Source organism: Salvelinus namaycush, chromosome 18 (assembly GCF_016432855.1).
Source record: "Salvelinus namaycush isolate Seneca chromosome 18, SaNama_1.0, whole genome shotgun sequence".
NCBI classification, from domain to species: domain Eukaryota; kingdom Metazoa; phylum Chordata; class Actinopteri; order Salmoniformes; family Salmonidae; genus Salvelinus; species Salvelinus namaycush.
The window spans coordinates 29,054,258-29,082,041 of NC_052324.1; the positions used below are offsets into that span (position 1 = coordinate 29,054,258).

The 27,784-nt window shown below is 42.4% G+C and overlaps 1 protein-coding gene across 2 annotated transcripts in view; it reads left to right on the forward strand.

Annotated features, from left to right (window-relative positions):
• LOC120063333 (phosphatidylinositol 4-phosphate 5-kinase type-1 beta-like) overlaps window positions 1-27,784 on the forward strand; it is a 92,968-nt gene that overhangs the window by 52,522 nt on the left and 12,662 nt on the right. For both annotated transcript variants that reach the window (XM_039013656.1, XM_039013657.1), the window contains exons 3-13: window positions 1,701-1,769; window positions 2,578-2,708; window positions 7,434-7,551; window positions 16,816-16,968; window positions 17,250-17,546; window positions 24,140-24,342; window positions 24,600-24,683; window positions 25,382-25,430; window positions 25,556-25,640; window positions 26,873-27,028; window positions 27,595-27,712. In XM_039013656.1, the coding sequence (XP_038869584.1) occupies window positions 1,701-1,769; window positions 2,578-2,708; window positions 7,434-7,551; window positions 16,816-16,968; window positions 17,250-17,546; window positions 24,140-24,342; window positions 24,600-24,683; window positions 25,382-25,430; window positions 25,556-25,640; window positions 26,873-27,028; window positions 27,595-27,712 (1,463 nt within the window). The remainder of the gene's footprint in view (window positions 1-1,700; window positions 1,770-2,577; window positions 2,709-7,433; window positions 7,552-16,815; window positions 16,969-17,249; window positions 17,547-24,139; window positions 24,343-24,599; window positions 24,684-25,381; window positions 25,431-25,555; window positions 25,641-26,872; window positions 27,029-27,594; window positions 27,713-27,784) is intronic.

Here is a 27,784-nt window from a genome sequence, read left to right on the forward strand (position 1 = left end):
CAAGTCTGGTTCATCCTTGGGAGCAATTTCCAAATGCCTGAAGGTACCACGTTCATCTGTACAAACAATAGTACGCAAGTATAAACACCATGGAACCATGCAGCCGTCATACCGCTCAGGAAGGAGACGCGTTCTGTCTCCTGGAGATGAACATACTTTGGTGCGAAAAGTGCAAATCAATCCCAGAACAACGGCAAAGGACCTTGTGAAGATGCTGGAGGAAGCAGGTACAAAAGTATCTATATCCACAGTAAAACGATTCCTATATCGACATAACGTGAAAGGCCGCTTAGCAAGGAAGAAGCCACTGCTCCAAAACCGCCATAAAAAAGCAAGACTACAGTTTGCAACTGCACATGGGGACAAAGATTGTACTTTTTGGAGAAATGTCCTCTGGTCTGATGAAACAAAAATAGAACCGTTTGGCCATAATGACCATCGTTATGTTTGGAGGAAAAGGGGGGAGGCTTGCAAGCCGAAGAACACCATCTCAACCGTGAAGCACGGGGGTGGCAGCATCATGTTGTGGGGGTGCTTTGCTGCAGGAGGTACTGGTGCACTTCACAAAATAGATGGCATCATGAGGTAGGAAAATGTATTTTGATATATTGAAGCAACATCTCAAGACATCAGTAAGGAAGTAGGTCGCAAATGGGTCTTCCAAATGGACAATGACCCCAAGCATACTTCCAAAGTTGTAGCAAAATGGCTTAAGGACAACAAAGTCAAGGTATTGGAGTGGCCATCACAAAGCCCTGAACTCAGTCCTATAGAAAATGTGTAAGGCAGAACTGAAAAAGCGTGTGTGGGCAAGGAGGCCTACAAAACTGACTCAGTTACACCAACTCTGTCAGTAGGAATGGGCCAAAATTCACCCAACTTATTGTGGGAAGCTTGTGGAAGGCTACCCTAAATGTTTGACCCAAGTTAAACAATGTAAAGGCAATGCTACCAAATACTAATTGAGTGTATGTAAACTTCTGACCCACTGGGAATGTGATGAATGAAATAAATAATTCTCTCTACTATTATTCTGACATTTCACATTCTTAAAATCAAGTGGTGATCCTAACTGACCTAAGACAGGGAATTTTACTAGGATTAAATGTCAGGAATTGTGAAAAACGAAGTTTAAATGTATTTGGCTAAGGTGTATGTAAACTTCCAACTGTATTTACTTAAAAAGTAGCTACATATTTATTTATTTATTGAAAAACTTGAAAGAAATAGTTTCGACGGTATTGAAAAACCATCCCGTGGCTATTTGCAAATACCCCGGTATATACGGTATACCGCTCAAGCCTAATAAACAATAGCTCAACTCTTCACTATATGCTTTTTGAACCCGGCACCCGATGACATTTTGTCACTACAAACGTAGGAGCTGAGCACTCCAATTTCTCTTTAGATTAAAAACGCGTACCTCATCAATCTACATGGTTCTATTAGTCAAAGTAAAACTTGAAGGCCTCTGTGTTCGTCTAGTCTGGACTGAGAAAAAACGGTTGTGGAAAAAACTGTCTTTGTGAGCTGTGTCTTGAGTTGACATTATTCAATAATCCAAGATGAATGTATTCCTACTCAGTCAGTGTGAATTGACTGTATTCCTGTACCACTGACTTAGCACCTGAAAAGACTGTTTATTTCATACTAATCTTGTGACCAGTGAGTTCCTTCATCTTCTGCTCTCCTCTCATCAGATGTCAACGACCACAGAAAATGGAGTGGGAGGGTATCGGAACACAAGCGGAGAGAAAACATACAAGAAGGTAAAGTTTCATCCCTCCACACTTCCTCACTGCCCTCTCTGGCAGGATTTGATTGGCCTTTTATGAGAACCATGAAGGGAGGTTTCACAGTGAGTGTTGTTGGAATGAATTCCCATTCATCGCTAGGATGAAGTCCAAGAAGCTTTCACTTTTGATTTCCCTGTAATGTCCTGCTTCTACACAGTTGGTACATGATGTCCTGACCTTTCAGAAGTAGCATGCCTGGGAAGCTCACAGTCCATTTGCTGCTTTACTGTATTTTCATTTGGATTAGACATCACTGGTGGTGATGGGATTTTGGCACACACAATGTAACAGGGCTTATTGCAAAAAGTGCAGGCTATTTGAAACATCTAGGTTATTTATTTGATATTTTCAGAACTATTGACGCTATGTAACAGTGTAATTTGTAAAAAATAACCAGCCATCTTGGCATCAGCTGGCTTTCAATGTCATTACTGTAATGTGCTTGTTTCAGAGAATCTGACATTGTTTTCTGACTGTATTGTATATTTCCGAACACCCATCTTACATTTGCCTCCTTTACAAGACATGCCTCTAAAAGAGTTCTCAGTACAGTATCTCTTAGATTTTAGTGCCATTCTGTTCTAGGGAATTTGCTACCTTCTTGCCCTTTGGAGTTTATGCCTAGTTTGCTTTCCTTTTTAGCACTGTGAAAAAAATCTTTCTAAAAAGCACCATACAAATAAACATGTAATTGATAAATGTATTGGTTGATTGCTTGATTGATTTGTTGATTGTTTTATTTATGTGTTGATTGGTGTGTTTGGTTGTCCCTCACCCTCAGACCACGTCGTCGGCCCTGAAGGGGGCCATCCAGTTGGGCATCGGCTACACGGTGGGAAACTTGACCTCCAAACCTGACAGAGATGTTCTCATGCAGGATTTCTACGTTGTGGAGAGTGTCTTCCTGCCCAGGTGAGGAGCAGGGACATTACTGATGATTATAGTGATGCTACAGATGTAGGATCTTAATTTGATCACCTTGTTGCAGGAGAACTTCACTGCAATGCAGGAAATATAAAACTAGAAGTGTATTTGAGGTTTAAAAAGGCTTCTGAAGTTTATAATTTCCACTTTGTTTGAAGATGTAATCCAGAGGCAGGTTTTCTATACAACAGCCTTCTGTGTGTTCTCTTTTCGGCCCCCTCCGCATATATGGAATCAAACGTAGGAATTTTATCCATCTCCTTAGCTATCATACTCTGCTTCCACCGGGCATTCCACTGGTTTCAAAACTCGTTCCTCCAGAAAGTGGAGAGCATTAGCAACTCTTTTGCAGTTCTTCATGATATCTTTCCAAAAAGCTGTGTTAGAAAGGATTACCTACACACACTGAGCAGCTCTTGTTATAGACAGAAGCATGCTACATGGCAGACCAATCCGAACTCATCTCTCGGCATGTCCAGCCCATCCATTATCTCAACCAATCATGGCTAGCGGGAAGGTTCCTGTCTTTCCGTGGCTAAACCAACTAGGCTCGTAATTAAAAGGTTGTATTCATATTTACAGATGGCATACAAGTTTGTTATTAAGGCACATGAAAGTTGACATGTTCCAGAAGACATTTCTGCCAAAAAACTTGTGAAGTAGTGACACGCGACACAATCCTAGTTTCCAGAAACGAGTCACATATATTGTATTTCCGTATGCTTTCACACAAAAGAGGCGTTCTCCTTAAGCAGTATTGATGCATGGAGAGAGATGGATTCCCAGGGTTCATATCCCAAATAATAGAAAAGGGCATCTATCATTTAACATGAGAATGAATCAGCTAGTTGAAGTCATGGTGTGCAAACCCAGTCTCTCTAGTGGGTTGAATACCCAATACCCTGGGAATCTGCTTACTGTGTCTCTTAATGCTAGAGTGCAAAACGTACTACGTGCCGTGCTTGGGCCATACAATCCTCTATCTTAATAATTACATCATCAGCTTAAAGAAACACCTTATCTAACCCAGCACACACCTAGGAATGAACACGTACACACACACACACACATGCATACAAACACACGCAAGCACACAAACGTGCACAAATGCACAAACGCGCACACACACAGCGTGTAAGAGATGATATCATTAGTGCCATCAGACCACGTACTTGGTCATGCACTGTTTGAATAAGCTTCTCGTTTATGTCTCACACATTTTGCTCAAGATCTAGAGCAGGGGTGTCCAACTCATTTTGCCCGGGGGCCACATTTGGTCTTCCACGAGGTCCGGAGTGCCGCACTGAAAATGTGTCATTATTTCATATATGTCAAAATGTGCATAGAAATTGTCCTCTATCCATCGTTTTTGGAATTTTAGATGCTCCCGGACTGTCTAGCTTTCATTTCGGTGATTCTTAGCGAGCTGGATACAGTCAAGATGCTGTATGAATGTAAGTCCATAAAAATGTCTACACAGTTTCGATTCGTTTTTAATCATTTTAAAGTATACAGATTTTGTTTACCCCTCCCCCCAAAATATTATTTTGATTATGTATTTTTACTCAATCCACCCTTGTGCCGGATTGTACCTGATCCGGCCAACGGGCCATATGTTTGACACTCCTGATCTAGAGAATCTGTTCCTGAACAAAATGATCAAAAAATTCAACAAACCTCTCCCCGAATGGAAAAACAGTAAATCAACAAAGAATTTCAACCTCTTGATTGGCCAGCCTCTTTCCCTTCCAAGCCCTGTGGAGACTTGGACTAGGAAATGCTTTCTGTGTGTCACTTTCCAAATGGCACATCAGGACATGCAAATGTTGTCCTTCAGTAGAAACTATATTCAAACATGCTGTCAGTTAATACTCACCGACTGAGTTTCACCATCATTATGCTAATTTCAATATACACTGAGTACACCAAATATTAGGAACACTTTCCTAAAATTGAGTTGCACCCCATGTTGACTCCAATGCTTCACACAGTTGTGTCAAGTTGCCTGGATGTCCTTTGGGTGGTGGACCATTCTTGATACATACAGGAAACTGTTCAGTGTGAAAAACCCAGCAGCGTTGCAGTTCTTGACAATCTTCTGCACCTGGCACCTACTACTATACCCTGTTCAAAGAAACTTAAATATGAATGGCACCCATCTACACAATCTGTCTCAAGGCTTAAAAGTCCTTCTTCAATCTGTCTCATCCCCTTCATCTACACTGATTGAAATGGATTTAACAAGTGACATCAATAAGGGATCATAGCTTTCACCTGGATTCACCTGGTCAGTCTATGTTATGGAAAGAGCAGGTGTCCTTAATGTTTTGTATACTCAGTGTATGTACTGCAGGGTAACGTAAATGACTCTACTGGACCCAGGTGCAATAGCTACCCCAGAATGTTGAAATTAATGAGTTTTGCCAAACATACAGAGAGCGTGTAATATGTTGTAATTTTCTCTTCATGGGCATCTTTTGACTGAGAGGGCAGGTGACAATAACAACACCGGAGAGACCATATGTTTTAACCCCCACTAGAAGAGACAACAGACTCTCCAGGGAGGAAAAACAAACAGAACAAAACCAGTGGAGGAAGGTTAAGCCATGATGTGACTACAGGCAACGTAACTACACACATACAGTAACAGCCGTAGTTATTGACTCAATCTCTTTCTCTCTTTACCTCCCCCTCTATCGCTCTCTCTCCACTGAGAGACACAGGACTGAGTGAGCGACAGAGAGCGCTAAGAGGTGGTCCTCCTCCACTTCCCTCATCTCCAGGGGTTCCCTTCACTCTACTTGTTTTATTTTATTTTTATTTAATTAACTAGGCAAGTCAGTTACGAACAAATTATTATTTACAATGATGGCCTACCCCGTCCAAACCCTAACCCGGACGATGCTGGGCCAATAATGCGCCGCCCTATGGGAGTCCCAATCACGGCCGGGTGTGATACAGCCTGGAATCGAACCAGGGTCTGTAGTGATGCCCTGAGATGCCCTGAGAGGCAGTGCCTTAGACCGCTGCGCCACTCGGGAGCCCCAGGATGGCTTTGGATGCCTGCAAATACAGGCTTTGGATGCCTGTATTTCTCAGACATTTTCTGACTCTCACATTGTTTATCTGGTGTAACTTGTCTAGTCGTATTTTCTCTAAAAGTACGCTATGAAAGACACTGTCATAGCTGTGTGCAGTTCTCCTTAGTCTAAATGGTTCTAATATGAGGCCTTGCACTCACAGCAGGCAGCACATTGCTCTGTGCAGCTGGAGGTCATTCTCCTTGCTGCCCACACACACTACATGAGCAATGTGATTTCATTCAGGGGTACGCTGATAATCACCACTATTGTGTTACACAGCAGAGCCAGGTTGTAGCTTATCCTGTTGCTGAGTGATAGCACTGAGGTACGGCTCAACATCTTAGCCAAGTCAGAGTCCAAAAACATGGTTTCAAAAGCAGCTTGGCGTTGAGATGCCCTGGAAAACACAGCCTTGTTAACCCACTGTTAATGGATTTAGGGTGCAGTGTACATTTGGGGAGTTGTTATTCTCTAAAAGATTTCTAGGAGCATCTGGAGCTAAGCTAATCACCCAGCAGACCCCCTGTGTTCTGTTCCACCTGGCACAGCTACAGGCTCATGTTAAACTGGGTCAGTCTTTATGTGAGCCATGCCAGTATCTCATATAGTAGAGAGAGGAAGAAAGGAAAACAGAACTGTGTCTTATGTAGTCTCTCTCTCTTTCATTGGACACAGCTCATATCATCATAGTGCTAGTCTCTTGTGTGGTGTTGTATTGTGTTGTAAGGTGTTGTGTTGTAAGGTGTGGTGTTCTATTGTGTTTTATGGTGTGGTGTTGTAAGGTGTGGTGTTGTGTTGTAAGGTGTTTTATGGTGCTGTGTTGTGTGGTGTTGTACGGTGTTTTATGGTGTGGTATTGTGTTTTATGGTGTGGTATTGTGTTTTATGGTGTGGTATTGTGTTGTAAGGTGTGGTATTGTGTTTTATGGTGTGATGTTGTAAGGTGTGGTGTTGTGTTGTATGGTGTTGTATTGTGTTGTAAGGTGTTTTATGGTGGTGTTGTGAGGTGTGGTGGTGTGGTGTGGTTTTGTGTTGTAAGGTATTGTGTAGTGTTGTGAGGTGTTTTATGGTGTGGTGTTGTAAGGTCTGGTGTTGTGTGGTATTGTGTTGTGTGGTGTGGTTTTGTGTTGTAAGGTATTGTGTAGTGTTGTGAGGTGTTTTATGGTGTGGTGTTGTGAGGTGTGGTGTTGTAAGGTGTTGTATGAGTATTGTTTAGGGTAATCAGAGCTGTTCTCGCTTACCAGGCTCTGACCTCTAAACAGGGCTGTGTGCCACTGGAATACCAGTTCATCTGGCTTGCCATCATGGGTTACTGTATTAACGTCAATACACACAGAGGTGTGTCGCGTTACTTCATGCCACGCTGAATGGAACTGACTGGGCTGAATGCTCTGACATTAAGATTGTGTTCTAGTTATAGCCCCCCCCCCCCCCCTTTTGCTGAGACTGTGTGATATTTGTTTGCAAAATGTCAGTCTAGATCAGTAATAGTGATAGTTTTCTACATTAGTAAACTGATCAGCTGAGATTTCTTTGTAAGGCTTTGTCCAAACTTACTTGCTTGTGTTTGTGAGGATATTCTAACTAACTGTTCTGTGTCTATGTTGTCCGGTTGGTCTTGTTTCCATCAGTGAAGGGAGCAACCTGACACCGGCGCACCACTACCCAGACTTCCGCTTCAAAACCTACGCCCCGCTGGCCTTCCGCTACTTCCGAGAGCTCTTCGGGATCAAACCAGATGACTACCTGGTAGGTCTAAGCACTGTACCTGATCGAGACACATCCCATAGGTTAGAGTTCATCCTACCTATCATGTACAGTAGCTTTCTACAATAAATCCATTGGGATCAGTGGTGACCAAAGTGTATTTTATACATTTACATGTAAACATTTTAGTAATTTATCAGACGCTTTTATCCGGAGCGACTTACCGGAGCAATTACAGTTAAGTGCCTTGCTCAAGGGCACATCGACAGATTTTTTTCACCTAGTCGGCTCGGGGATTCGAACCAGCGACCTGTTGAGCTTGTGATGACATTTTATACATGTGCTTTTCTTATAACTGTGTTCTATTCATGTGCTGTTCTATAAACCAATTTCTGTGTTCATGCAAGTGGCTGACTGAACGAATCCTCACTATCAGCAGCTGTAATTTGTCAGTACGCCCAGACCTTGTTTTGAGAACGAAATATATTTCAGTTTCAAGGTCTCAGCTTAGAGAGAAGAAGCCTTGTGAGGTGTTGGTCTGTCACGAACCAGTATTGGTCGGTGATATGTGATATGAATGAAACAAAACGGTAATGATTAATTAATTATGCTAAATCATACAAATATAACTTGTCTGTGTATAGCCGTATATAAGACAACTGCTGGGGCAGTTGAGCTTCTGACAGACATTTACTATGGTGCATTAAGTTTGTTGGAATCTCTCCAGCGCGCTGACAAATAAAGGAGGATTCAATTAAGTTTTACTTTGAGTGTCCCTGTGTAAGAATTTCCACATCAAGCTCTTAACCGCTAGTATACCTGCCACCCTCTGAGAGCAGTGGTTTTACCCCGTTCTACATGTCCAGCTGTGGTGGTGGTGATTGGGGTTGGGCTGGGGGTGAGATAATGGTCATGCTAATTGAGCATGCTTTCATTATGATGGGTTTAATTGTATCCCCTGCACATTGAGATGAAATGAGGCTGTAATTTCCCAGAGGGTGTGCGTGTATCAGGAGTTAACCCCTTGCGGACCGATCCAACTCAGGAGGCATGTCAGAGAGAGGCCCTTCAGGTCAAAGTCATTACCACTCTCTAGTATACTCTGCTGTCATTATCACTGGAATAGGTAGAGCAGAGGAGAATACACCATAGAGTTTCAATATGCAGCACTACCATACAGTATATATACATATATCACACTGTATGCAGGAGCAGGCCCAGCTATTCACTGCATGATCTGTTATCTACAGTGGGGAGAACAAGTATTTGATACACTGCCGATTTTGCAGGTTTTCCTACTTACAAAGCATGTAGAGGTATGTAATCTTTATCATAGGTACACTTCAACTGTGAGAGACGGAATCTAAAACAAAAATCCAGAAAATCACATTGTATGATTTTTAAGTAATTAATTTGCATTTTATTGCATGACATAAGTATTTGATCACCTACCAACCAGTAAGAATTCCAGCTCTCAGAGACCTGTTAGTTTTTCTTTAAGAAGCCCTCCTGTTCTCCACTCATTACCTGTATTAACTGCACCTGTTTGAACTCGTTACCTGTATAAAAGACACCTGTCCACCAGTGGTGGGCCGTCAGGGCCTGCAAGGCCTTCTCTGCTGGCCTAAACATCATCAGAATATAATTTTTTTTAAAATATATTTTCCCACAAATATGTATTAAATTATTCCCCAGAGTAAGAGTTATACTCTTCCTTTCATAGCTTTCCTCTTGGTTGTACTGCTTCCAGCCCCAGGTTGAGATTTGGAGGGCTTGTCTTTATGTTAGATCTTTTATCCAATCATATTCAGCCATCATGTGTTGCCAGGGGTCTAAAATCTGCCCTCAGGCCTTCAGAATCAACAGTGCGGGCACTTGTCGCTTATAGTGAATGGAAATGAAAATTTTGTGTCAACCAATCAGCTTTAGAGTTGGCTATTGTACGCCTGCTGGCTGGCTCCAGTGTTACACAGGAGCCAGCTAGCAGGCGTAGTGCGTGCACGTCTTTTGATTGGATTACCAATATTGAGAGGCAGGTCCTATGGAGATCTAGGAAACTGAATTTGATAAACGAATTAATTTGCGTACTACTAAGCTGTTTTTTCAACCCACAATGGCGGAAGGAGGAGAAGATATCGATTTGGTCGAGGATATAATTATAACGCCATTCTCAAGACGAACTTTTCAAGAAAAGTTAGACATTGTAAGGAGAGGTCGCCCGACGCCACAAAGCCTGTCACAGGCGGGAAAGGGCTTCGTTCGCTCGCCACTTTCAAAGTTTCAACTACGAGCGCTGTCAATGGCTCCTTGGCTCCGAGAAGCACTGCAAACTGTACTGCTGGGAATGCCTATTATTTGCAAGTGATCGATTTGGTGTTTGGAGCCACACTGGCTTTGCAAACTTGAGTTGTCTAACCAAGGCAGCAACGAGACACCAAAGTACGGCTGGGCACTAACAAGCAATGGTGCTTTTGAAAACTTTTGGGGACACCGGAGTGGATCTACAGCTCAAAGAACACGCGCGCAGGGCAACGGAGCTGCACAATGAAAAGGTGAAGGGAAATATTGAAAGACTCATTGATTGTGTCATGTTTTTGGGTAAACACTGTTTACCCAAAAATGTCAATTTGTCAATTTCAAGGTGACGCAACGCCTGGTTATACTGCGTTTCTGTCTAAATGTATAGTGTCTAGACTCTAGAGCCATGGCATCATAATGAGGTGGATTAATTCGGGTGGGACTGTGTAATACCTCACTGAAGGCCCAGGCACCAGGCCCACGGCACGCCACTGCTGTCCACACACTCAATCAAACAGACTCCAACCTCTCCACAATGGCCAAGACCAGAGAGCTGTGTAAGGACATCAGGGATAAACCTGCACAAGGCTGGGATGGGCTACAGGACAATAGGCAAGCAGCTTGGTGAGAAGGCAACAACTGTTGGCGCAATTATTCGAAAATGGACCACAGTCTCAAAGAAAACCATTAGTAACACACTACGCCGTCTTGGATTAAAATCCTGCAGCGCACGCAAGGTCCCCCTGCTCAAGCCAGCGCATGTCCAAGCCCGTCTGAAGTTTGCCAATGACCATCTGGATGATCCAGAGGAGGAATGGGAGAAGGTCATGTGGTCTGATGAGACAAAAATAGAGCTTTTTGGTCTAAACTCCACTCGCCGTGTTTGGAGGAAGAAGAAGGATGAGTACAACCCCAAGAACACCATCCCAACCGTGAAGCATGGAGGTGGAAACATCATTCTTTGGGGATGCTTTTCTGCAAAGGGGACAGGACGACTGCACCGTATTGAGGGGAGGATGGATGGGGCCATGTATCGCGAGATCTTGGCCAACAACCTCCTTCCCTCAGTAAGAGCATTGAAGATGGGTCGTGGCTGGGTCTTCCAGCATGACAACGACCCGAAACACACAGCCAGGGCAACTAAGGAGTGGCTCCGTAAGAAGCATCTCAAGGTCCTGGAGTGGCCTAGCCAGTCTCCAGACCTGAACCCAGTAGAACATCTTTGGAGGGAGCTGAAAGTCCGTATTGCCCAGCGACAGCCCCGAAACCTGAAGGATCTGGAGAAGGTCTGTATGGAGGAGTGGGCCAAAATCCCTGCTGCAGTGTGTGCAAACCTGGTCAAGAACTACAGGAAACGTATGATCTCTGTAATTGCAAACAAAGGTTTCTGTACCAAATATTAAGTTCTGCTTTTCTGATGTATCAAATACTTATGTCATGCAATAAAATGCAAATTATTTACTTAAAAATCATACAATGTGATTTTCTGAATTTTTGTTTTAGATTCCGTCTCTCACAGTTGACGTGTACCTATGATAAAAAATTACAGACCTCTACATGCTTTGTAAGTAGGAAAACCTGCAAAATCGGCAGTGTATCAAATACTTGTTCTCCCCACTGTATATATTATTCCACTCACACATTACTTGTCATTTGAAATTATTTTCTACCATTCTTTTACTTCAAGGCTGTTGCACCCAGCCTCACCACAGCTCTTATGAATGCCCTGCCACGTTCTGCATTTATGATCTGTAATCATTGCTAGCAGACAAAAGGCTACACGACAGGCAAAGAAAGAGTGAAAGCCAGAGAGGTGCAGACTGGAAGTGGGAGAGAGACTGAAGGGTGACGCAAACACTGTCTTAATGTGTGTCCTTTTGTTGATTATGCATTTATTCAGAGACCGGAGCAACAAATCAGCTTAATTAAGACAGCACACACACACACACACACACACACACACACACACACACACACACACACACACACACACACACACACACACACACACACACACACACATACACACACTACCCCCCAGGCTCCTGAATGCAAATGCAGATAAATTGCGGATGTGTTTGTGCTGTGGGCTCAACGTGATTGGAGACTGCCATCAGTCTGTGGAGAACCCCATGCCGTCTCTCTCTCTCTCCATCAGAATACACAGTGCTGTTTCCCTTCTACTGCCCTTATCATTAAACGTTAGTGTTTAATGGACACAGCACTACTGCCTTTCCTCACTGACTTCCCCTATTCCTTTGATTTCCTCACACACACACCATACCTCACACACACACACACACCCTACCTCACACACACACACACACCCTACCTCACACACACACACACCCCCTACCTCACACACACCCTACCACACACACACCCCCTACCTCACACACACACACACACACACCCTACCACACACACACACACACACACCCTACCACACACACACACACACACACACACACACCATGTAAGGCCAGCAATAAGCCTCAGGGCACGGGTGAATGTATTGTTTCCACCAGCATGTGTGTGTGTGTTTATCAGTTGTACCTTCACAAACAAAGCCCATGTCTGTACACACAATAACATTTCCAGTTTAGTTTACATGAGATGAGCCTCTGGCAATAGAGCCCACATACAACAACCGTTCCAAGAACATATTTTGTGTTGTTCTCCATATGAACAGAAAAGCCCTAGTCTAACAGAACCCCTTCTGTGAGGTAGGGGGTGTGTGTGAGGTAGGGTGTGTGAGGTAGGGTGTGTGAGAGACAGGTTGGGGGTGTGTGTGTGCAGTAGGGGTGTGTGTGTGTGTGAGGTAAGTGTGTGTGAGAGGTAGGAGGGGTGAGGTAAGGGGGAGGGTGTGCGTGGGTGAGTGTTAATGAAATACCGTGCTAGAAAAGCCACACAAGCATCTTTGAATGAAGGAAACAGTATGTTTGTGTTCCAGACCACACCAATTGGAATACAACTTGTTATTTTTTTAACCACACAATTAACAACGGGCGGTGTGTTAGGATTTTGTCCATGGAATAAGTTGTGCTTTATAAATCAGGCGAGAACCTTGTTTTCATGAGGATGTTTCCCAGGATTAGGCAGCTCGTTCAATGACAAAAGGACTTGATTGAGGCAGCACAAACATATCTGTGACTAGGTTATGGTTGTACAGGCATACTGTACCTCACCAGTTGTTATGTTTTGTTGTTTTTACAGGCATATTAAACCAGTTATGTGTTGTTGTTTTTACAGGCATATTAAACCAGTTATGTTTTGTTGTTTTTACAGGCGTATTAAACCAGTTATGTTTTGTTGTTTTTACAGGCATATTAAACCAGTTATGTTTTGTTGTTTTTACAGGCGTATTAAACCAGTTATGTTTTGTTGTTTTTACAGGCATATTAAACCAGTTATGTTTTGTTGTTTTTACAGGCATATTAAACCAGTTATGTTTTGTTGTTTTTACAGGCGTATTAAACCAGTTATGTGTTGTTGTTTTTACAGGCATATTAAACCAGTTATGTTTTGTTGTTTTTACAGGCATATTAAACCAGTTATGTTTTGTTGTTTTTACAGGCATATTAAACCAGTTATGTTTTGTTGTTTTTACAGGCATGTTAAACCAGTTATGTGTTGTTGTTTTTACAGGCATATTAAACCAGTTATGTTTTGTTGTTTTTACAGGCATATTAAACCAGTTATGTTTTGTTGTTTTTACAGGCATATTAAACCAGTTATGTTTTGTTGTTTTTACAGGCATATTAAACCAGTTATGTGTTGTTGTTTTGTTGTTTTTACAGGCATGTTAAACCAGTTATGTTTTGTTGTTTTTACAGGCATATTAAACCAGTTATGTTTTGTTGTTTTTACAGGCATATTAAACCAGTTATGTTTTGTTGTTTTTACAGGCATATTAAACCAGTTATGTTTTGTTGTTTATACAGGCATATTAAGCCAGTTATGTTTTGTTGTTTTTACAGGCGTATTAAACCAGTTATGTGTTGTTGTTTTTACAGGCATATTAAACCAGTTATGTTTTGTTGTTTTTACAGGCATATTAAACCAGTTATGTTTTGTTGTTTTTACAGGCATATTAAACCAGTTATGTTTTGTTGTTTTGTTGTTTTTACAGGCATGTTAAACCAGTTATGTGTTGTTGTTTTTACAGGCATATTAAACCAGTTATGTTTTGTTGTTTTGTTGTTTTTACAGGCATATTAAACCAGTTATGTGTTGTTGTTTTTACAGGCATATTAAACCAGTTATGTTTTGTTGTTTTTACAGGCATATTAAACCAGTTATGTTTTGTTGTTTTTACAGGCATGTTAAACCAGTTATGTTTTGTTGTTTTTACAGGCATATTAAACCAGTTATGTGTTGTTGTTTTTACAGGCATATTAAACCAGTTATGTTTTGTTGTTTTTACAGGCATATTAAACCAGTTATGTTTTGTTGTTTTTACAGGCATGTTAAACCAGTTATGTTTTGTTGTTTTGTTGTTTTTACAGGCATATTAAACCAGTTATGTTTTGTTGTTTTGTTGTTTTTACAGGCATATTAAACCAGTTATGTTTTGTTGTTTTTACAGGCATATTAAGCCAGTTATGTTTTGTTGTTTTTACAGGCATATTAAACCAGTTATGTGTTGTTGTTTTGTTGTTTTTACAGGCATGTTAAACCAGTTATGTTTTGTTGTTTTTACAGGCATATTAAACCAGTTATGTTTTGTTGTTTTGTTGTTTTTACAGGCATATTAAACCAGTTATGTTTTGTTGTTTTGTTGTTTTTACAGGCATATTAAACCAGTTATGTTTTGTTGTTTTTACAGGCATATTAAACCAGTTATGTTTTGTTGTTTTGTTGTTTTTACAGGCATGTTAAACCAGTTATGTTTTGTTGTTTTTACAGGCATATTAAACCAGTTATGTTTTGTTGTTTTTACAGGCATATTAAACCAGTTATGTTTTGTTGATTTTACAGGCATATTAAACCAGTTATGTTTTGTTGTTTTGTTGTTTTTACAGGCATATTAAACCAGTTATGTGTTGTTGTTTTTACAGGCATATTAAACCAGTTATGTTTTGTTGTTTTTACAGGCATATTAAACCAGTTATGTGTTGTTGTTTTTACAGGCATATTAAACCAGTTATGTGTTGTTGTTTTTACAGGCATATTAAACCAGTTATGTTTTGTTGTTTTTACAGGCATGTTAAACCAGTTATGTTTTGTTGTTTTTACAGGCATATTAAACCAGTTATGTTTTGTTGTTTTTACAGGCATATTAAACCAGTTATGTGTTGTTGTTTTTACAGGCATATTAAACCAGTTATGTTTTGTTGTTTTTACAGGCATATTAAACCAGTTATGTTTTGTTGTTTTGTTGTTTTTACAGGCATGTTAAACCAGTTATGTTTTGTTGTTTTGTTGTTTTTACAGGCATATTAAACCAGTTATGTTTTGTTGTTTTTACAGGCATATTAAGCCAGTTATGTTTTGTTGTTTTTACAGGCATATTAAACCAGTTATGTGTTGTTGTTTTTACAGGCATGTTAAACCAGTTATGTGTTGTTGTTTTTACAGGCATGTTAAACCAGTTATGTGTTGTTGTTTTTACAGGCATATTAAACCAGTTATGTTTTGTTGTTTTTACAGGCATGTTAAACCAGTTATGTTTTGTTGTTTTTACAGGCATGTTAAACCAGTTATGTTTTGTTGTTTTGTTGTTTTTACAGGCATGTTAAACCAGTTATGTTTTGTTGTTTTGTTGTTTTTACAGGCATGTTAAACCAGTTATGTTTTGTTGTTTTTACAGGCATATTAAACCAGTTATGTTTTGTTGTTTTTACAGGCATGTTAAACCAGTTATGTGTTGTTGTTTTTACAGGCATGTTAAACCAGTTATGTTTTGTTGTTTTTACAGGCATGTTAAACCAGTTATGTTTTGTTGTTTTTACAGGCATGTTAAACCAGTTATGTTTTGTTGTTTTGTTGTTTTTACAGGCATGTTAAACCAGTTATGTTTTGTTGTTTTTACAGGCATGTTAAACCAGTTATGTTTTGTTGTTTTGTTGTTTTTACAGGCATATTAAACCAGTTATGTGTTGTTGTTTTTACAGGCATGTTAAACCAGTTATGTTTTGTTGTTTTTACAGGCATATTAAACCAGTTATGTTTTGTTGTTTTTACAGGCATGTTAAACCAGTTATGTTTTGTTGTTTTGTTGTTTTTACAGGCATGTTAAACCAGTTATGTTTTGTTGTTTTTACAGGCATATTAAACCAGTTATGTTTTGTTGTTTTTACAGGCATATTAAACCAGTTATGTTTTGTTGTTTTTACAGGCATATTAAACCAGTTATGTTTTGTTGTTTTTACAGGCATGTTAAACCAGTTATGTTTTGTTGTTTTTACAGGCATATTAAACCAGTTATGTTTTGTTGTTTTTACAGGCATGTTAAACCAGTTATGTTTTGTTGTTTTGTTGTTTTTACAGGCATGTTAAACCAGTTATGTTTTGTTGTTTTTACAGGCATATTAAACCAGTTATGTTTTGTTGTTTTTACAGGCATATTAAACCAGTTATGTTTTGTTGTTTTTACAGGCATGTTAAACCAGTTATGTTTTGTTGTTTTTACAGGCATGTTAAACCAGTTATGTTTTGTTGTTTTTACAGGCATATTAAACCAGTTATGTTTTGTTGTTTTTACAGGCATATTAAACCAGTTATGTGTTGTTGTTTTTACAGGCATATTAAACCAGTTATGTGTTGTTGTTTTTACAGGCATATTAAACCAGTTATGTGTTGTTGTTTTTACAGGCATATTAAACCAGTTATGTTTTGTTGATTTTACAGGCATATTAAACCAGTTATGTGTTGTTGTTTTGTTGTTTTTACAGGCATGTTAAACCAGTTATGTTTTGTTGTTTTTACAGGCATATTAAACCAGTTATTTTTTGTTGTTTTTACAGGCATGTTAAACCAGTTATGTTTTGTTGTTTTTCTCCTCAGTACTCCATCTGTAATGAGCCTCTGATTGAGCTGTCCAATCCCGGGGCCAGCGGCTCTCTGTTCTACCTGACCAGCGATGACGAGTTTATCATCAAAACCGTCCAGCACAAAGAGGCAGAGTTTCTCCAGAAACTACTCCCAGGTTACTACATGGTGAGTAACTTACCCAATCTGGTCTGCGTTCCCTACGTAGTGCACTACTTTTGACCAGGGCCCATAGGGCTCTGTTTAAAAGTAGTGCACTATATAGGATTTAGGGTTCAATTTAGGTTGCAAACCTAGTCTTAGGCCTTTTAAACAGTGGAATAATACTGAGGTTTAAGGTTTGGGATTAATGGTTAACTGAGTATTCAGAGCTATATGAACTCTAACCAATCCAGAACCTTAATAATCTACTAACTGCAATCCACCTCTCTCCCCACATCCACACACAGAACCTGAACCAGAACCCACGCACGCTGTTGCCTAAGTTCTACGGCCTATACTGCATCCAGTCTGGAGGCGTCAACATCCGGCTGGTGGTGATGAACAATGTGCTGCCACGCTCTGTCAAGATGAACTACAAGTACGATCTGAAGGGCTCCACCTACAAGAGACGTGCCTCCAGGAAGGAGAGGGAGAAGGCATGTCCCGTCTACAAGGACTTGGACTTCCAGGACATGCATGAAGGGCTCTACTTTGACGCTGACACCTACAATGCCCTGATGAAGACCCTACAGAGAGACTGCCTGGTAGGTGTGGACTGGGACAGGTGTCTGTCTGTCTGTCTGTCTGTCTGTCTGTCTGTCTGTCTGTCTGTCTGTCTGTCTGTCGGCTCGAACTCTGACCGTGTGGTAGGGCCTGGCGAAGCTGTGCTACAACACTGTCTTGAGTACCAAGAAAAGCAGATTATGCAGCTGGTTTGAATGTTATGTCATTTCAACTTGCTGAGTCATCCCAGTATTGCAACGCATCTCAGCAAACACATGGCAGAAGCAATTTTTCAAAACAAAGCAGATTCCTCACATTCTTTCAGTATTGTATGCAGATTATGGAGAGTCGTTCTGGCTTTTCCAGTCATGCTAGAATTAGAAACTAGAAGTACTATCAGATGAGACGGCTCAGTTTACAGCACTATCTGTACGCTCATCTCTACGGTCTGCTGTTTTCATTCTCAAACTCTGGACTTAAATTGCCAAACTCCTCGTGATGTCATCCCTTGGACATTGGGTCAGATGCCAGAAGTAGGAAAGGGCAGAGATTGTATTTGTAGTTGGACTCCCTCTGTCTCTGTGAAATCAGCAACCTCTCTCATTCAAACAGGATACTCTGCACTCAGTACACACGCTCAAATAGTATACACTGCATACACGTACACACACGCATGTATACTAATGCAAGTATGCACGCACGCACGCATGCACGTGCGCCACACCCACACACACTCGCTCTCCACTCTTCCACTTCATACTCTGCCACATTGTATACAAACCTAGAACAGTGTGTGTGATTGTAGGGTTGGACAGAGTGTTTTGAGAAAGGGAACTGTGTGTTTCTGCAGCGTTTGGCACTGGGACTGTGTGTTTCCACTGTGGGTTCATTGGGAGCTCTGAGCTCTGTTCAGTTCCATGACAGCTCTCCAAACACTGAATGTGATTAAGAAATGTTCCCAGCAGCGTGAGAGCGAGAAAGTAAGAGAGCGCACCAGCCTAAAGATAGGAGTCCAATCTGAGGCTGCATTCCTGTCTATTTCAGAGCAGTAGCCACCAGATTAGCCTGTCTAATCTAGTGAAGTAGTGGGATCCGAGCTATTGTTCAACAGAGAGAGAACACCACAACTCTGCTCTGAGCAAGGAGCTACTTTCCCACACCTAAAATGTACATAGAACAAACAGGACCACAACAAGTCAAGCTGGAGATCTATAGGCCTACAGCATTACTATGCTGTACACTGAGTGTACAGAACATTAAGAACACCTGCTCTTTCCATGACACAGACTGACCAGGTGAATCCAGGTGAAAGCTATGATCCCTTATTGATGTCCCCTGTTAAATCCACTTCAATACATGTAGATGGAGGAGAGGAGACAGGTTAAAGAAGTATCTTTAAGCCTTGAGACAATTGAGACATGGATTGTGTATGTGTGCCATTCAGAGGCTGAAATGGGCGATTCATAAAATGTAAGTGTCTTTTGAACGGGGTATGGTAGTAGGTGCCAGGCGCACCGGTTTGTGTCAAGAACTGCAACGCTGCTGGGTTTTTCATGCTCAACTGTGTCCCATGTGTATCAAGAATGGTCCACCACCTAAAGGACATCCAGCCAACTTGACACAACTGTGGGAAACATTGGAGTCATGGGCCAGCATCTCTGTGGAACGCTTCCGACACCTTGTAGAGTCCATGCCTCGATGAATTGAGGCTGTTCTGAGGGCAAAAGGGGGGGGATGGGGACGGGGACTCAATATTAGGAAGGTGTTCCTAATGTTTGGTATACTCAGTGTATATCTGTCTTATCTCCCTCTGTTGTCATTGTGCTCTGCTCAGACCTACACTACCCGTTTGTGAATAGATAATTGGTTGATTGATTGAAAACACGTAATCAATCATAATGTGGACTGTCATAGATCATATGGATGGTGATCACATAACGACTGACAATGGTGAATAGTCTTATTCAGCTATTATTATACAGTATAGTTCTTACATAACCCTATGTACTGTACATAACCCTGGCCTTCTTGGCTAGCTCTGAAGGGATGAAGGGAAATATCTCATGTGGGAGAAGAATGAAGTTGCCCCTAGGCACTGATCTAAGGTCAGTTTAGTATTTTCAACAGTTAAGTTACAGTTAGTATATGTGGAGGGTTAGCTTATCCTAGATCTGTGCCCCTAAGGACAACTTTAAACCAGAGGCTGTTAGGCCTGTGTTGTAACTGTGTGGGTGTTGTCCCTGACAGAGAGAGCATGGTAGTGTCTGTCTGTCTCTGTCTCTGTCTGATGGCACAGGGTGCTTCACTCTGTCTCCAACCAGGATGTAGACATCAGGAAGTAGACCAGGAACAGGAAGGAAGACACACTTCCTGTTTAAGGTATCCAACCTTTGAAAACTTGGAAATGTTATAGCCTACGATGTGATTGTCAAGGACATTTGTTTTACTCCCCCATAACAACGTCATGGCTTCTGTGAACCAGGTTTAACCACTTTCATTGAATCGGAGACTGAGCTGTTTTTCAACAGCAAACGACAAGTGGTGACTTAATGAATGGAGTTAGTCTGCATGAGTAGCACGGTGTTGTGGGTATATATAGGCCTGTTTGGTAACAGGCAGTCCTGTGTGTTTCTGATGACTCTCCTTTGGGACACCGCCTGGAGTCACGCCTCGATGACTTTGGCTGCTATAGCTGGCTGATTCATCTCCTCTGCTCTCCTTGTGTTTGTTAACTAAACTCACACACTCCTCAATGTTGACTTTCTATTAGCTCAGAATGGTGGAGAAAGGATAACAGTGGTTTACAGATAGGGCTGTGACGGTCATGGAATTTTTGGTGACGGTAATGGGCCAGCCAAATGACCGTGGTCATCGTAATAACCGTTTCATGATGGTCTTCATCCGTAACCGTTGGTTACACAGTTATTCAGTAATTGTGCCAGCCCTATTCACAGACACTCAAAGATGGCCTCTTGTTTGAAGTCTTTTAGAGGACCTCTGTCTCTCTGTCCCTCCCCATCTCTCTTCTCTCACTTCCTTTGTACTTCAAAGTATAAAGGGAACAGTGTTTCATGCAGGTCATTAATGTGCCAGGCCCAGGTTTCATAATGACTGTTTGTTTGTGTATGTCTGGGGCGGGGGGCTGTGTCTGGGGGGGGGGCTGGAGCACAGTGTCTTTGACGTCATGATTCTGACACAATGTTTGTTTTTGAAGCGCCTCCTTGTGTAAATGTCTTCTTCTTTTGTCCAGTAGGGAGAGTTGTTAAGAGACAAAAATACATTCTGTAACTGTAACCCAGAACAGAAGTTCAAACTTCTTGAAATGTTTAACGCCAGTGAGCTGTGTGTACGTCTGAGCAGTGGTTGTACTGTAAGTGACTGGACTGTAGCTAGTTTGTTATTGTCACGGCTTCCTGCCTTCCCCTTCTGAGCGGTAAGCAAAGCGCCCCCTAAGCAGAATCTCTGTCCGTTTCCATGAGTAAGCAGTAAACACCTAGCCCCAGAGCCTGCTGCAGCACCGAAAAACAGGAGGGGGATCGAGAGGGATGTGACAGACGTGGGTGAGGGGGGGAAGGAGATTCAGCCAAGGTATGGAGGGGAGGTAAGGGGTGAGATGATAGAGGGAGACCAGGAAGTGTCTGCTGCTGAATGTGGGTCACTGAGGGAAATGTAGAGTAGTATGTTTTTCCTTCCTCTCCTCTCTCCATCTCACAACAAACTAAGAACATTAATGAAACATGCCCAGTTCTATGAGAGGGAGGGAGAGGGGAGCGGGGGGAGGGAGGGATGCATACAGACAGACACTGCTTGGGAGCCATTGTTTAGACTCTATCTTGTAACAGAGAGCAATGTAATTGTCACTGCATGGCAGGGCTCTGAAATGTTGAGAGGATGACGATGTAAAATGGAATGACAGTTTAGCGAAGGGTACAATGTTTTGTAAGGGGTTGCCAATCATGAGTGCTGAGGTCTGTTTGTGACTAGGGAAGAGGGACGTGGAGTGGCATTTAACTTGATATCTGAAAAGGTTTTTGTCTGGGAATGCCCCTATTAATTTGAGACGGAAACAAACACGTATGCTCACATGCACGCACACACAAACACACACAGCGCCACACACACACACACAAAGAGGCCGGATTAATGCAGTTTCAGCCCCGGTAATAAGGAAATATAAACTGTATATAATAACTGCATAATGTGACTGGTCAATTGTGTGAGTCAGGGGCTAGGCCCAAGAGGCAATGTTCAAAATACAACAGAGAGCATCATTTAGCGACAGAAGATCAATAGTTTATAAAAAATAAATGTGGATTAAGTTTTATCACAATAACATTTGGGTATCTGCCAAAATAAAGGAAACACCAACATAAATGGGTCTTAGTGATTTCTTAATCCTGCCCTGCACAAACACACAGAATGGTTGGGATTTGTTTTCTTCTCATTATTGTTATAGAACTCGTGGCGGGTCATGTTGTCCCCCTCTCCTCCTGCCATGTCATGTTGTCCCCCTTTCCTCCTGCCATGTCATGTTGTCCCCCTCTCCTCCTGCCATGTCATGTTGTCCCCCTCTCCTCCTGCCATGTCATGTTGTCCCCCTTTCCTCCTGCCATGTCATGTTGTCCCCCTCTCCTCCTGCCATGTTATGTTGTCCCCCTCTCCTCCTGCCATGTCATGTTGTCCCCCTCTCCTCCTGCCATGTCATGTTGTCCTCCTGCCATGTCATGTTGTCCCCCTTTCCTCCTGCCATGTCATGTTGTCCCCCTCTCCTCCTGCCATGTCATGTTGTCCCCCTTTCCTCCTACCATGTCATGTTGTCCCCCTTTCCTCCTGCCATGTCATGTCGTCCCCCTTTCCTCCTGCCATGTCATGTTGTCCCCCTCTCCTCCTGCCATGTTGTCCCCCTTTCCTCCTGCCATGTCATGTTGTCCCCCTCTCCTCCTGCCATGTCATGTTGTCCCCCTCTCCTCCTGCCATGTCATGTTGTCCCCCTCTCCTCCTGACATGTCATGTTGTCCCCCTCTCCTCCTGCCATGTCATGTTGTCCCCCTCTCCTCCTGCCATGTCATGTTGTCCCCCTCTCCTCCTGCCATGTCATGTGATTCTGTCATTCCATTGGAAGATGACGGGGACAACAATGCCCTCTCTCACAAAGCCAATCAAACCACGGCAGATCTCAAATGGCACCCTATTCCCATGCAGTGCTACAGCTGGATCTAGCCACTACGCACGCCTAACATAAAAACATATGGAATGTCATTCAAATGGAATGGAGACATTCCATCAAATGTCAATGTAAAAACTGAGAATTGTAATTATTTTATGGACACTCCTGACCTCTAACGACCAACCAAAATCTAAAACTGACCTTACCTTAACCAAACCCTAAACCTAACCATAACCTGATTTTAACCAATTCTGAAATTAAATATCGGTTTGCAGGTCAGGAGTGTCCTTCTAGCCTTTTCCGGGCAGGTTGGTGTGTGGCTCTATTCAAAATGGTTGCCTTTGAATAGGACGGGGGAGTCAAAAGGAGGGATGCAAATCAGAGACATGGAAAAGACAAAGCTCGAACAAGAGAGCAAGTGTTTATTCTGAATGTTTGTGTGTATGTGTGGCTGTATGTGTGGGTGGTGTGCGCGCGTGGCTATATGCTTGTTCATGATTTGCATTAGTCTTAAAAGGACACTACAGAACTAATTAACCATGATTAAACCACCAACAATAAAGCACGAATAAAGACACATTTACCATGGGGATATCCTGGAAATAGCTGTTCTATAATCTTATTGTGGGTGTGCTCAGTCATGGTGCAATGGATTCTAGTTATACATACATCAGTGGTATGATAACATATCTAAAGGCCATCTTTGCTCAGCTATATCCAGCCTACTGTCCGCTCTTAGTAAAGGTGTGTTTGTGTTATTCTTTATCATCAAAGATCCTCATTCTGGACATATTAGTTCACATTTCTTAGATTATGTCTCAAAAGGCAAATGAACAGGTTCTGTTGTGGTCCTTTTACTCAGCCTGTTTTCTACTAGCCAGTTCCATATAACGGATGATGATGGCTGAGTCCGTTATGGCAAGTTTGGAAGTTCCCGATGTTGGGAATACTGTTTACGGAATCCAACTGAGAGCAGATTCTAGGAATTACCATGACAATCATGATGACCATTCCTTGTTTCTCGTTGTCATCTCTCTGACAGACAGACAGTGCTATTCTTGGATGTTTCGGGGATTGGTACAATAATGCTTAGAATGAGACGATTTCCGTGGTCCAATGATGGAAAATCAGGCAAACTACATTAGCAATTTTTTGGATGCTAATTTGATAATCCTATTATGGCAGAAGGAACTATAAAAAGGATGACTTTCCACATATCATATCACTATTGCCTATTTATCTTTGGTCACACAGAAATATGGGTCACACTTCAATAACCGATGATAAAAAAAACACAATTTTTGTTTAAAATGCACACATCTGTGTGTGATACTGGTCAGATTCCGGACTTAGACCAAGGCCAACACCGCTCCAACTGTTTTTCCACTCTTTGCTGGACTACAGGTTGTTTTAATGTTGTTTCAGATCATGGTAATTAACTGTGTGGTTTCATGTTGTGTGCTGCAGGTGTTGGAGAGCTTTAAGATCATGGACTACAGTCTGCTTCTGGCCGTGCATGTCCTGGACCAGAGCCCGAAGGAGGGCGGCGAGCCGGGCCAGGCAGTGGGGGATGGCAAGCGGCCCGTGGCCCAGAGGGTCCTCTACTCCACAGCCATGGAGTCTATCCAGGGGGACGGCAAGGCTGCCGAGGCCCACACCACAGACGACACGTGAGTCAGCTCACCTCAGTCATACTGCCCATACACATTCAAAGACAACCACACGTACAGTACACAATCATATACACCTTAATAGTTTGATGACATTTACACGTACACATACTCACATTCACATACACTGAAAAATACATGGCAAAACTCTTACAAACACTTACAATGATCAAAACCCTTAATGTGTCTCCTGACCTGACTACATTCTGTGACTGGACCTGTATTTACTGGGCTGTATTTACTGGGCTGTATTTCAGGATGGGTGGAATTCCTGCCAAGTCACACAAAGAAGAGAAGCTGCTTATTTTCCTGGGCATCATCGACATCCTGCAGTCCTACAGGTTTAACATGACTTCATAACATGCTATATTATATAGCATAATAACATACTATAATGTTCTGTAACATGGAGGGTTTGTTGCTACGCCCGCAGACTAGTTAGCATTACATATTCTGATTGATTGGATATCAAGCAGCCACTCTCCTGGGTCCTTAAAGCATCCTTTTCTATCCAACTCTGTTAATAAGGGTTCTGTAGCTATCAGTCTTTCCTATTCACTCTGGTGAAGCATTGATTTTCTGTCCCAATGCAGGGGGTAAGGGAGAGAGAAGAGGTAGTGAGAGGGAGAGAAAGAGAGAAGCTCCTCAGTGTGACAAGCCTCGAGGGCCAGAGAGACAGAAGTGTCCCTAAAGCTTGTTCGCTTGTCCATATCTCAGCATCTCTAAGCTGACCTCAGGACCTGTCTGTCAGTGTCTTGGCTGGGGAGTTACATAATGATATCATTCCCCATATATCTTTTCATATTAATCCTCTTCCCTTGCCAACTGTTTGCTTGCCTCAGTCCATCAATTGGAGTGTCAAATATAACTAGAATGGGAGCATATTATGTAACATGAAATGTAATATTGCTGTGGTTCCTGTTCTGTCTTTGGTGTCAACGGGAAGCATCTCAGGTTTTGGGTGATGGGGCTTGGTGAGGGGTTGGGTTTGTTGCATAACAAGCTCTGTTTGTGACAAGACTTCTTGGTTCCCCCTCAGATTCATTAAGAAGTTGGAACACTCATGGAAGGCCCTGGTCTACGATGGTGTAAGTTGATATGCTGCCTAATACGTGTGTCCTTCTGAACACACACCGTTCATAGGTTCCATTCTTATTGATCTCAAATAGCCCTCTCTGATAAAAGCCTGTATTGTCTTCTGTTCTGTCCTCAGGACTCTGTCTCGGTGCACCGGCCTGGTTTCTATGCCAACCGATTCCTCAAGTTCATGAGCACTTCGGTGTTCCGGAAGACTCAGAGTAAGTCTGCTGGCTTCTGTTCCTCAGTCCCCTATGACAGGGATACATTAATGTTAGGACTTAAGCTGTCAAACATGCCAGGCACTGGGATCGGAAAACAAGTGTAATGGTAAAAGGGGTATGAGGGCTAAGACTGAGACTACAATAACACTATGTCGGTGTGTCACGTACAGTTTAGTCAACTTTAAACCATTGGAAATGTTTGTACAGATTGATTTGTTAGTGACCTGCTGTGTTGAAGGCAACAACACAGCTGTGTTGATGTAAGGTATACATTTCTCCTGTGAGAGGACGTGATTGTGTTTTACCAGTTTGTTGTGTGGAGGATCCAGTGACACATACACTGTTGTCAGTCAATTAAATAGGTCAGGTTTCAAACCCTCCCTCAGCTCCTCTCGCTGTGCTTTCAGCTTACGCTGACATACTGATATAGATTCTTGACGAAAGCGACTTACGGTAATGCGTCCATGCATACATTTATGTAGTTGCATATTTTACTAGTTCTGTTCTGCCTTTAGCTCTTTCCCCAGAAATATCTTGTTATCAGAGAGGTGTTTAGTTTCTCCCTATTAACAGGAGTCTATGGTTGTCCTCTGTTTGGGTGGTGGCCATGCCAGTCCCCCAGTGGGGGTAATTTAGGAACCCACCCCAGTGGCTGAAGCCCCTCTCACTTCAGGGTTTTGACTTGTGGAATGTTTCATGTTAAGATTAAATAAAGCAGTGTGCAATGCTGATTTAAGGAAGATGGTTTCTGCGATGGTTTGGGATTTAGATGCTGGTATTATTATGGCAATGCTTCTGCACAGTTAGATACAATGGAGAGGGATTTCATGCTCTGCTTGGGAGTCAGAATGGAACGTCGGGGGACAGTTGCATAATGATCATTATGCGTTAACAGTTTGATCATTTTACTGCTACTTTGGGACAGACACTTCAAGCTTGATTATGCACGACAATGGTTGCAATCAGGGTAATCTGTTCCCTCCATCTCTCCCTCTTTCTCTCTTGCTCTACCCTATCTCTTTTGCTCTACCCCTTCACTCTCATTCCTACCCCCTCACTCTCTCCCCAACCCCCTCTTTCCTCTTGCTCCCTCTCTCTCCTTATCTTCCTCTCTCCCTTCCCTCCGCTCTCCTTTTCTCTTCCCCCACCACTCGTTTCTGTCTCCCTCTCTCTTTTACCTCTCTCCCCATCCCACTCCCCTCTCCCTCTCTTTCTCTGTCTCTCTGCAGCCATTCGCTTCTCCCCTTCTAAGAGGACTCGTACATCCATCCCTGCTCTGAAGTCGTCCTCTCAGGAGATCCTGTCTTCTCAGAAGGAAGAGAAGGAGGAGGAGAGGAGGCAGAGGCTGGGAGGAGCACGCAGTCTGGCCAGTCTAGACGGACAAGGTAGACCAGCACACTATTATCAATCATCCACACATTCATGTGTTGTAAAAAAAAAAATGCACCAGAGAGAAATCACTTACACTTCCCAGATCTGTCATGTAGACCATACCTCTCGTTATGTCTGGATCGATGGCCCTTCGAAAACCACTTGGTCCCCATAAACTAGTCCTTCAGTAGTGCCATAGTGTCTCCACCTCCAGCCCCCACTGAAATGTTGCCTCACCGAAAAGAAAACACAGTCTATATCCTGTTATTAACAACTTTAGGCCCAGGTTGCTGTTATACAAATACAGTTAATAATACGTTGACTGACTGAAGGCATTATCAGTGAGGTCATGGCTTTGTGTGTATCTCTGTGAGGTCATGGCTTTGTGTGTATCTCTCAGTAAGGTCATGGCTTTGTGTGTATCTCTCAGTGAAGCCATGGCTTTATGTGTATCTCTCAGTGAAGCCATGGCTTTGTGTGTATCTCTCAGTGAGCTCATGGCTTTGTGTGTATCTCTCAGTGAGCTCATGGCTTTGTGTGTATCTCTCAGTGAGCTCATGGCTTTGTGTGTTTCTCCCAGTGTTTGGCTCCTACCTGCGTCCTGACCTAGTCCCTGACACCCCGTCTTCCTACGAGGGCTCCTCCATGGGAACCATCTCCTCCTCCTCCATCAACCTGGAGACCCAGTCTGAAGACAGGTACCGCTCTCCCCTCCTTGTCTCCCCTCCTTGTCTTCCTTCCTTGTCTTCCTTCCTTGTCTTCCTTCCTTG